This window comes from Carassius auratus, chromosome 6 (assembly GCF_003368295.1).
Source record: "Carassius auratus strain Wakin chromosome 6, ASM336829v1, whole genome shotgun sequence".
NCBI classification, from domain to species: domain Eukaryota; kingdom Metazoa; phylum Chordata; class Actinopteri; order Cypriniformes; family Cyprinidae; genus Carassius; species Carassius auratus.
The window spans coordinates 7,280,024-7,290,949 of record NC_039248.1 but is presented as its reverse complement, the minus strand read 5'-3'; the positions used below and the strand labels follow the sequence as shown (position 1 = coordinate 7,290,949).

Genomic DNA, 10,926 nt, shown 5'->3' with positions numbered 1-10,926 from the left:
TTTTATGAAGAACCCATTTATTGGCTGTCTATATATATATATATATATATATATATATATATATATATATATATATAAAATATAAAAAAATATATATAATATAAATATATATATAAAAAAACATGTATTTAGACATGATACAGATTTTTGCATACTATTCATAGAGGTGAGGGCTGAATGCATCAATGGTTGTTAACCAGTTCTTTTCTTTGCTCTCTGTGCATTTAATTCATGAAACTTTCATAAATATATGAGTAAATTGCGAATAAAATGGTCTTTTCTCAAAACTCACTTTTGCAAACCTTAGATCTTATAGTTAAACTGTATGCTAATGATTTCCAATCACTTGTAAATATAGTGCAAATAAACATGCATTAACAATTAGCATAATCCACACACATGAATTACAGCTACTTGCATTTAAATTAATTATATTTCAAGTTTTGTTCCACTTTATTTCTTTATTGCATAAATGCACAAGAAATGAATTGTTTATTGTTAAAGTGTTAGGTTGCAAAAAAATTCTGCTGCTTTCATATTTATTTTTGATACAATGCAAGTGCAAAGCAGTGCTTGTAAACCTGTAAACACAATGACTTGCTGATATCCCTTCCAGTAGAATGGGCCTTTGTTTGAGGGAACACAAACCGAACCCTAAACACAGGAATCACAAAACAATAAGCATCCTCCAACTGTAACCTCCTCCTCCTCCCTCCTTGCCGTGCCACCTTTCCATTTAGACAGCTGGATTCGGGGGGCTGAGGAGGAGGAGGGGGAAGCCTCCATCTTTCAACCCTCTCCTCCGTTTACTATGCCACTATCCTTCCTTCTTCTCTTTCTTCGGCTAAGCCCTCTCTTCCTCATGTAGCTCAGCCGAGGCTGGACCGCAACAGGAAACCGCCAAAAACTTCTGAGTAAACTTCCGGGTTCTATTTCTCCCGCTTCCTGATGGGAAGTCTTTTCTGAATCAGTGGGAAAATGGTTTTCAGACCTTCACCCAGCATCTCAATGGTCAGATTCCTCTGTAGCTTTGCCCACAAAACCATTGTGTTCCACTGACATAAGGGGAAATGAGGGTTGCTCATATAAACATGATTTTGCTTTTGATTCACACACGCTTCTCTGTAAACTGGGCCGTCTAGGAGAAAGAGCTGCTGAAATGATTTATTCCTCCCAGAAGAGGTGTGAGGAGGTCAAATGACCGCATGGCTTCGTCTTTCATTCTGTTGACATGCGTGTGCACTCTCAGCCTTTATCTTTGCCTCCAAGGGAAGTTCTTATTATAAGCGGGAATTAGATTTACAGAGTTACAAGTTGAAAGTTCTCTGGTTAATTAGACACAGTGTCTGGGATTAATGGACCAATGGGGAGCACTAAAGCCACGAGGTTAATGACCATCATGTGAATGCTCAGCAAGAGAAGCTTTTGCTTTGTCTGATTTCCATATTTCAGTTTCATACATTTTATGTGTGCTTTGATTTCTGAACGTTAAAACATGTTTAGATGTGGTCCACTGAAATTTGAACCCTGTAATGAGCTAATATGTTTTCCCTTATATTTTACCGTTTTTTTTTTTGTTGTTGTTTGCTTGTTTTGAGACAAGTCTTGAACATTTACAGGCTTGAACCTTGATAAATATAAAAGTCTTCCAACTTTTTCAATATTTTCCCCATTCTTTCCCCCATCATCTTTTTTTTGCCGGTTTTCAAAATCCCATCATTTATGAATTTTATTGTTTTACCTTTTGAGACTTTCAATCATATTAATTCATAATTATTCATTAATAATGATTAAATAAATATAATCTATTTTTTAATACTAATACTGATTAAAAAAAGCTATTGAATTATTGCATGAGTGAAATTAGCATATACCATTTCAATATATATATTAAAATATTATATTTCTATAGTGTGAAAATTATAACTTTTTTTATTATTATGTACACTCATTTCTGTGTTGTTATTTCCACCCTACAGCTCCCTATTCTGGCCTTAATAAGTTGTTTTTAATAAGATTGTCATGCTTGCTTACCAATGAGAAAAGTGCATGCGATGTGTGAAGAAAACATCCCCTTTGAACAAAATATTTTTTATAGTGTGCTAATTCCAAATGTAATTCAAAAGTATGAAAATATTTGATTATTGTGTACTGTATATTTAGGAAACATACAATTCTAGCTACAAAATTAACCTTAGAAAAAGTAGTCTGCTATTTTACAAACGTCATTTTCACCACAGAATGCTGTTAAACACTGAAATGCTGAAAAAAACTGTTGGTGTTGGGAATTTCCATTACTTAAAGAGAGAGAGAAAGAGAGAGAAAAAACACAGTTCCTCTGAAAAGTGTTAATGAAATAAGCTAGTGAGAGTGTGATATTTTTATTTTCTAAAAGTCCACCGGGTCAAAATAGTCCATTGTTGAAGAAGCACAGTGGAACTGAATATGTTTTTGATTTCTTAGTCATGCTCGTCACAAAAAACCTGAGAAAACATGTGTTGTGGCCCTAAATTATGTGCTCTACTTTATAGCAGGTGATCTCATCCCGCCAACTCAGAGTTTTATTGCCATTTCTCTCTTACGTAGTAGGACTGACAATAAATTATCCTTAACCTGACATCACAGTCCCAATGCAGTCTTACAGTCAATTCAACAGAATCAACAAAAAGTAGGAAATTTAATGTTGTGAGCAAAGTTAGATGCATGTAGGCCCAAATGAGGAAGTTTGTGTATTGTGGGTATTCCCCGTGTTAAAGGGCTGCAGGTGGAGAAAGAATGTAAGTGAGTCCACTTGTGTACCAACTGGTGCCTAAGCACCTGCCCAGCTGTCAGTACAGTGTGTGTGTGTGTGTGTGTGTGTGTGTGTGTGTGCACGTGTCTGTATGCATGTCCGCGTGTGTGCTAAGTGAATACTGACCCGCTCACTTTGATACAAGCTCTTCTTTCCCCTAATCACTTGACGAAATCCTCCTCGGACCCTCTTTAGAAACATATCGTATTTCTGAGAGGAATGAATTAAGATAGTAATGAATTACAAAATTACTTCAAATGAATAAATCAGAGGAGCTGTGGTGTAAATAAACAGGTTAAATGAAAGTCCCCAATACTGGTACAGAATATAACATATAATTAAACTTGAACATTCGTAAACACACATGCACATCTGTATATACCACATCTAATCCCATCATTCATCTACAGCCTTTAAAAAGGGCAGCTGCCCTTCATCAAAACACACATCCCACAAGATCATATTTCCAACCATAGCCCCGGGTGAGAGTCGAGGTGCTCGTGTTTGCTGAGGAATAAAGGTTTAGTGGGTGAAGACAAAATAGTATTTCGGTTCTGGCATAAATAAGATGCTTTCAAAGAACCAAGCCGACTTTCTGCATTTTCATCTTTGACAAAAACACAAGTTAATCAAAGCTAATCAACATTCCAGAGCCCAAAAAAAGAGATCATTTCCTGTCTGATCTCACGCCAACACAAATGAGGAGGGTGGGTCTGCTTTTTGGAAGATAACACCAAGTCCTTTTACTGAACCAGTCAATATGTGGATGTTTTTGTTTATTTTTTTTGCCAAGTTTTATATGTCAGCCAGCTATTCATGTTTTATTATTATATACGACCCATCAGTACATTTGATACAGGCTAATATAAATCAAACTCTGTACATACGCATGCTACACCTAAAAAAACATAGGAGTGCTTCGATGTAATGTTATTTATTAATTGATTATTTTTATTAGCATTTTCTTATTATTTTTATGATATTATATAACAGTTATGTTAATATTTTAAATAAGTTTCTATTTTTTAATTTTCTGTTTTCATTTTAATCTAGGTGAAATTTTAGTTGTGTATTTTTGTCAGTTTTATATGTCGGCACAGTTTGTTACGCATTTTTATTTCAGTTTTAGTTTCAGTTATTTTAGTACATACAGTTAAGCTAATAAAAAAAGAGATTTTTTTTATTTTATTTCAAGTAATGAAAATGTGTTTTTATTGATTTAGTTAACTATAACAACTATGTTTGTATCGAACATTACCAGTTTATTATCACAAGGTATTTCATTATAATATCAACATAATATGCGCAGGTTAAAAAGCATTTCTTACTCTGTCATATATCAGCTGTTATCTGTATCACCTGCTAAAAAATGTAGTATTGTTGTTCTAGAGTGGTTTGTAGTCAGACCCCATAAGTATTTTCACAGCGGGGGCTGGCGTCCCTTTGGGTTTTCGGCAGGAAGCTGCCTTCCAAACAGCCACTTCCCTTAAAATAATACACATTTATCCATTTATCGCATAATGGGCTTTTGGTTGGTGAGATAGGAGAGATACTTGTATAGTGTTATGCTTATGTGTATAGTATCATGGATGTACATGATGACAGTGTGTGGGAATCAGAGTTTGTTCAAGTTATTTCAGAGCTCTTGCTCTTAATATCTGTCCGACGTCTGTTAAATTGCTTACTGATACAGTAGCATTTGTTTGGTCATTGTTCAAGCCCCCTGGAACTGCGATTCATTTGTAAATGATCTTGGTTTGACTGACCTATGTGGCTCCAGTCCTTTTGGGTAAACATGCTGAGGTTTTGGGGGTCAATGGGGTCGTAAAGTGTCTCTTTGCCCCACTAGGGTCGATCTTGCAGGAACTGTGAGTGGCCGCTAATGGTCCTAGACATGATCTCCTTCCTGCGCTATGGATGTCAATAGCTTTACCCTCTAACCCTCACCCTGCTCGTAAGTGAAAGAACACATGCAGAGCTGTGAAACAAAGCCCACAGTGGGGTTTGTGGACACTTTTACTCAGAGTTACAGGAATTGTTTCACCTTAAATTACATAATTTACTAATTTTCTTTCTTCTGCAGAACATGAAAGAAAATAATTTGAAGAATGTACAGCTGCTGTTTTCCATGTCATTACTACTGAATTAAACAAGTGAGGCCAGATTGGCGAACAAATCACTCAGAATGATTTCTGTGAACAGATTAATCGTAAGAATGAAACAGAAAAATGTGATCCTGGACCTCGAAACCAAACACAGTCACAATATTGTGTGGAGCGAGAGTAAGCGCACGACAAAGACATTTCAAACGATCTTTTAATAGAAACCCACAGACGAGCTGTTACTCCGACATAAACTCCAAACATCAACGTAAGCAACATTTATAACCGGCCGGGATGGAACGGAAAGAATTTATACAAAGCAAGAGAGGGACTAATGACATAAAACACAGGTGAACAGAATGAACTAATCAGGGCTACTCAGGAAAACTAGGTCTAAAGATGAGTAAGGTAGGAGAACAGGAACCCAAAAGTCTATATCTGTGACCCTCATAAGTAGTATGGGTATATTTGTAGCAGTAGCCATCAATACATTATATGAGTCAAATGTATTGATTTGACATTTATGCCAAAAAATCATTAGGATATTAAATAAAGATCAAGTTCCATGAATATATTTTGTAAATGTCCTACCATAAATATATAAAAACTTAATTTTTGATTTGTATGCAGTGCTAAGAACTTTTTGAACTACTTCAAGGGTGATTTTCTCAATATTTGTTTTTTTTTTCCTTTTTTTTTCACCCACATATTCCAGATTTTCAAATAGTAGTATCTCTGCCAAATACTGTTCTACCCTAACACACTATACTTGGTTTTACCTAAGAAAGCTTAATTATTCAGCTTTCAGATGATGTATCTCAATTTCCAAAAATTGACCAATATGACTGGTTTTGTGGTCCAGGATCATAAATGATTTGTTCACAAATTGGACATTTCTGCTTTCTAACGAATGAGCCGAGGAGAGCTAAATATCAGATAATAACAAGGTAAATTGGCTTATTCCTCACATTAAGTTATAATATGGCACCAGAAGATTTGGTATATAGGACATGGTTCATTTGGATTATTTATGATACTTGTAAGTGTTAATAGTTCACCAAAAAAGAAAAGAAAATGGTTATTATTTACTTACCCTCATGTTCCAGTTTCTTTCTTTCCTTTTTTTTTTTTTGTAGAAGACGAGAGGACTTTCTGAAGAAATAGTCGGTATTTCCCTTGCTATTTCAATGTTAGGGGACTGGCTTCAAAAAATTTACAAAACGCCAAAAACTGAAAAAACCTATCTGTAATACTCATATATTATTATATGTATATAGAAATCTATATTACTCATATTTTTTTATGTTTTCTGAATTCACTGAAAATATTCACATCTCCTTCAGTGAGCTGTTAGCTCAAGATCTGCATTTGAGCTGAATTAGATCCAAATCGGTGAGTTTTGAGAAATAATCGCTTTGTGAACTAAACCACTATAAACAGATTCATAGGAAAATTTGATTTTGTTCATGAATTGCTACTTTTCTAATGGATTTGCCAGAGCTGTGTTGATGTCAGCAAATATCATTTTATATTTTGGCCTAATTTTGAATGCAGGACATGGGTCATATAGGTTATCATAATAGTTTTATGCCAATGTTCTGTCTTTATGAAGCCTTAAGATATCATTTACCAAGAAAACCGTCATCATTTTCTCACGTTTATGTTGTTCCAAACTTGTATGACTTTCTTTCTTCAGTGGAATGCAAAAGAAGACATTTGGTAACATGCAGAATATGGCATTAATATGTGCTTTTAAGTACTTATATACAGCTTCATGCTAATAAGCAACTAATTCATATTGAATAGTTCCTTGATCTAAGTGTTACCAGACATTTTCGCCATCAGTTTCTGGTGAGCATTGACTTATGTACAAAAAACAAAACAAAAAACACTTCTCAGACTGTTCTTCTCTTACGTTCCACAGCAAAAAGTAATCAAACTATGCCTTTAAAAGTTCCTTCAGTTTCTGCAATTGCACAGAAAAGAGCAGCCAGTGCAATTGTTAAGAAACTCGCATTTTGTTATCCAAGGAAATTCAAGTCCAACTGGTTTGGAATGACATTAGGAAGAGTAAATGATGTCAGAGTTTCCATTTGTGAGTAAACAGATATTTTTTATTATTTAATATTACTCAAGATTTGGGATTTATACACCGAGAGATTACTGGATAGGAGGGCAGATAGATAAACACTCACTCACTTTCTTTATCTGTCTATCTCAATAGAGTGAGATATATTCAGATTGACAGGGTGAACTAGGGGGTTTAACAGCGAAATAAATGACCAGCTCTTTAGGAATATTCACTGACCACTCTCCTTTCTTGCAGCCCCCGGGGGAACAGAGGCCTGATGGGGCACTTAACACTCTCAGACATGCAAATCTTTCACACTCTGCATTAGAGCCCATTACTCTGACTCAACGGGCCGTCCAGTCACCGGTGTTAGTTTGTATTGTCCTTACGCATGGATTTAGCTTCTCAATGGGTCAACTCTCACACATTTCCACCTCTTAACACGGTGGCCTGGTTAGCAGCTTTGGCCATGCAGAGGTTACAGGCTCTTGTTTCTTCTAGCTCTACACTGCTGTGCACTTCTCTAATACTTTCTCGTTCCGTAAAGACCTCCTGTGGTTTTATTGTGGTTCATCCTCACCCCATCTGAACTGAATGCCACTGTCATGGATCACGAGTAATAAATGTGGGCTGCATACATAAAATCCACACAAAAGGATTTGCAAATTATCACTGTTCTTTATGAGAAAGGTGTCCACAAATGGGCAGCATTAACTATCCAGTCATCAGCATCATGAAACCATATAACTACAGTGAATCAACAGAACATGTTATTATATAGACAGTCTCAAAAACCGCAAAAGAAAGAGGTCTCTTATGCTCAACAATACTCCATATATTGTGCTGTACAATCATATTACATTAAAATAAAAATTCAGTTTGAATGTCTGAAAATATTTGTTTATTTCTGTAAAAGCAATGCTCCGTTTTCAGCAACCATTGCTATTTTCAATATAGCCATTTGTAATAATTGAACACCAAATTAGCATATTAGATTATTTCTGATAGATCAAGTGACACTGAAGACTGGAGTAATAGCTGCTGACAATAAAAAGGATTCGATTATTTACTGTTTGTATTACCCATATACATACGTTTAACATTTAACACACACTTTAACTCTAACTATTCTTGTCTAGCAACTGTGATTGTGAGCATGATCTCCTAAACCCGAATAGTGGGTTTTTACCTAAACTTCTGTGTGGTAACACACTGAACCAGTTTCATATTATTGTACACCATGCAAGATTAGATTTTGTGGCTCATACAGGCTATGTGTAAGACGGTCAATCATTGCCAGAGACATGGCAACATAGTTTTGCTACGACAAAACCCAAATAAACACAATATCTTTAAGGGTAAAAGTGCATTTGTGGGGGGGGGGGGGGGGGGGGGTTTAGTAGTAAACAGCAAGTGAAGAAGATTTGAACAAAAATTTAGAATGCTAACCAAAACTAGATGGCATTGCATGACTGCACTTTTTTGCATATAAGAAATTTCATGTGTGTGTTTGTTCACGGTTGAATGGATTCCGCAGCATGTTGGGGATCCCACCAAGAGGTGTTCCGTGTGTTTGGTCAGACCTGAGAGAGTTTACATCTCAGGGAATCCCCATTATTGACATGTATGCATCAGAGAGAGGAGATCACAGACTCCACATGCTTGAATAGCTTTGGATAAGTAACAGCACTCACCACAACGTCACATGTCTCTTTGCAAAGTGAAAGTATAAACTATGGGCATTGCAGGGGAACTCCATCATCATGGTCTATAAAAATAATGCTTCGCAGAAGTGGTCAAAAAAAACAACACACACACACAACTTTTTTTGATTAGCTACTCAAACATTTTATTAGGAAGACTTCAAATTGCAAAATCAGCTTTTAAAAACTTGAATGGACCCTAATTCATTCCTTTTATCATGTAATAAATAAATGCAATGGTCTACATAAGTGCAGAAAAAAAACATAAAAACAATCTATATACATGATATGTACAGTAAACATCTTGCACACTATATCAACACATTTGTATGTTCACAATACCTCTTCTCACTACAAAGAAAGATTTTACAGTAATACTGGAAGCAATGCAGTATGAGATGCCATACTGACAGATATTTACATTCTAGCAACTTTTCAATCAGCCTCAGTCTGTATTCTTCCTATACAAAGTAAATACAGCTGGTACTTTCATGCCATTCATCTAATATTTGGGAGCATATTCAGTCCAAGATGAGCGCGCTTGTGTTAACTAGAGTGAAAGCTAGAAGACTCGGATTCCGTGGATACGGATGACATTCCTCCTCTCTTCTTCTGCAGAATTTTCAGACTGGACCCCCGGCTGGGAGATAGAGCGCTGCGGGCGGACTTCTTGAACTTCACCCCCAGAAATGCGTAAAGAATGGGATTGAGGCAGCAGTGAAAGTACGCGAGAGCCTCCGTCACGAAGATCCAATTTTGCAGACCCTGCTCGAGCTCGCAGCTGTGGGGAATGACCTCCAACGTCATCAGCGTGTCAATAAGGATTCCTCCGCAATAGGGCAACCAGCAGACGAAGAAACACACGATCAGAACCACGGTGGTCTTGAGCGCCTTGCGCTTCTGCGTGCCCTTGGAACCGCGTGACAGCTTGGAGATGATGATGCAGTAGCAGATGAGAATCACGAGTCCGGGTAACACGAAGCCCACCAGGATGTGCTGGAAGCGGAAAGCGACCATCCAGGTTGTGAAAGACTCCTCTGGGTAGATGCGCTCGCAGAAGGTGCGGATCGAGCTGCTCTCCGCTTTGGCGAACACCAGATCGGGAACGGTGAGGAGCGCGGCGGGGAGCCACACGCCCACGTAAATGATGCGATTGGCCAGAAGTTTCCTCGGAACTTGGCTGTTCGTGGCGCGCACCACGGCGAGGTACCGGTCCAGGCTGATGAAGGCGAGGATGAGGACGCTGCTATATAAATTCACCGTGTAAATCATATGCACGGCCACGCACATGAACCCTCCGAAGTACCAGTCTTTGGCCGCGTCCACGGCCCAGAACGGCAGGGTGAGCACAAACAGAAGGTCCGCCACTGAAAGGTGCAGGCGGTACTTGTCCGTCATGTTTCTGGATTTTTTCTGGCAACCCATTACCAGCACAACCAGTCCGTTCCCGATAAGACCCAAAACAAATATGATTCCGTACACGGTTGGAAGAAAGATAATCTGGAAGTCGTGACTGACATCCACATCGCACGGAACCTCAAAGTTGGCTCCAATGTCCCCCGAGCCGAACTCAGAGTTGTTATCATTTGATAAATCATCGTCAAAGACAATGTGCTGCGAAAAAAATGAACGGGCAAAGTTTAAATACATTTGTAATTATTTAAATGCAATCACAAACTTAAATAAATAAATAAATAACAGTTGTCTTACTTCGTAATATGCCATCTTTAAAACACTCCTCCTGTACTCTCGGTCTCCAGTAATGCTGTGGCAGTGACTTTCTACAGTGTTCTGTGGAGCTCAGAAGATTTTAAATACCCCACTCTCGCGCGGAAGCTCCGCCCCTCACAGCACGAGCTCTAGCGTGGACTCTGCGCTCGCGCTCTCAGATGCATCTGCGCCGTCCGCTAGCACTCTTTTCCTGTTTTCGTGTTCATAGTTTGATGTGTGTTTGAAAAAAAACGACGTCCTGTGACGAAAATCTGTATATCAGCTGTATATCTACAAAATCTTCGCACAAAACCGGTTTACATTAACCACAAAACCAGTCATAAGGGTCAATTTTTTTTAAACTGAGATTTATACATGATCTGAAAGCTGCATGAATAAGCTTTCCATTGATGTATGGTTTGAAAGGACAATAGGCTATTGCTCGGCTGAGATACACTATTTGAAATCTGAGGGTGCAAAAAAATCAAATATTGAGAAAATAGCCTTTAAAGTTGTCCAAATTAAGTTATTGGCTATGCAAATTACTAA

General features: G+C 37.6%; 1 protein-coding gene across 1 annotated transcript; it reads right to left on the bottom strand.

Moving 5' to 3' along the window:
* Window positions 1–8,787: 8,787 nt before the first annotated feature.
* Window positions 8,788–10,506, bottom strand: cxcr4a (chemokine (C-X-C motif) receptor 4a). Its single transcript, XM_026259182.1, has 2 exons — window positions 10,378–10,506; window positions 8,788–10,281 (listed from the first exon to the last, which is right to left on the bottom strand). Exons 1-2 carry the CDS (start codon window positions 10,390–10,392, stop codon window positions 9,214–9,216), a joined length of 1,083 nt encoding a protein of 360 aa, XP_026114967.1. The 5' UTR covers window positions 10,393–10,506; the 3' UTR covers window positions 8,788–9,213.
* Between the last annotated feature and the right edge of the window lie 420 nt (window positions 10,507–10,926).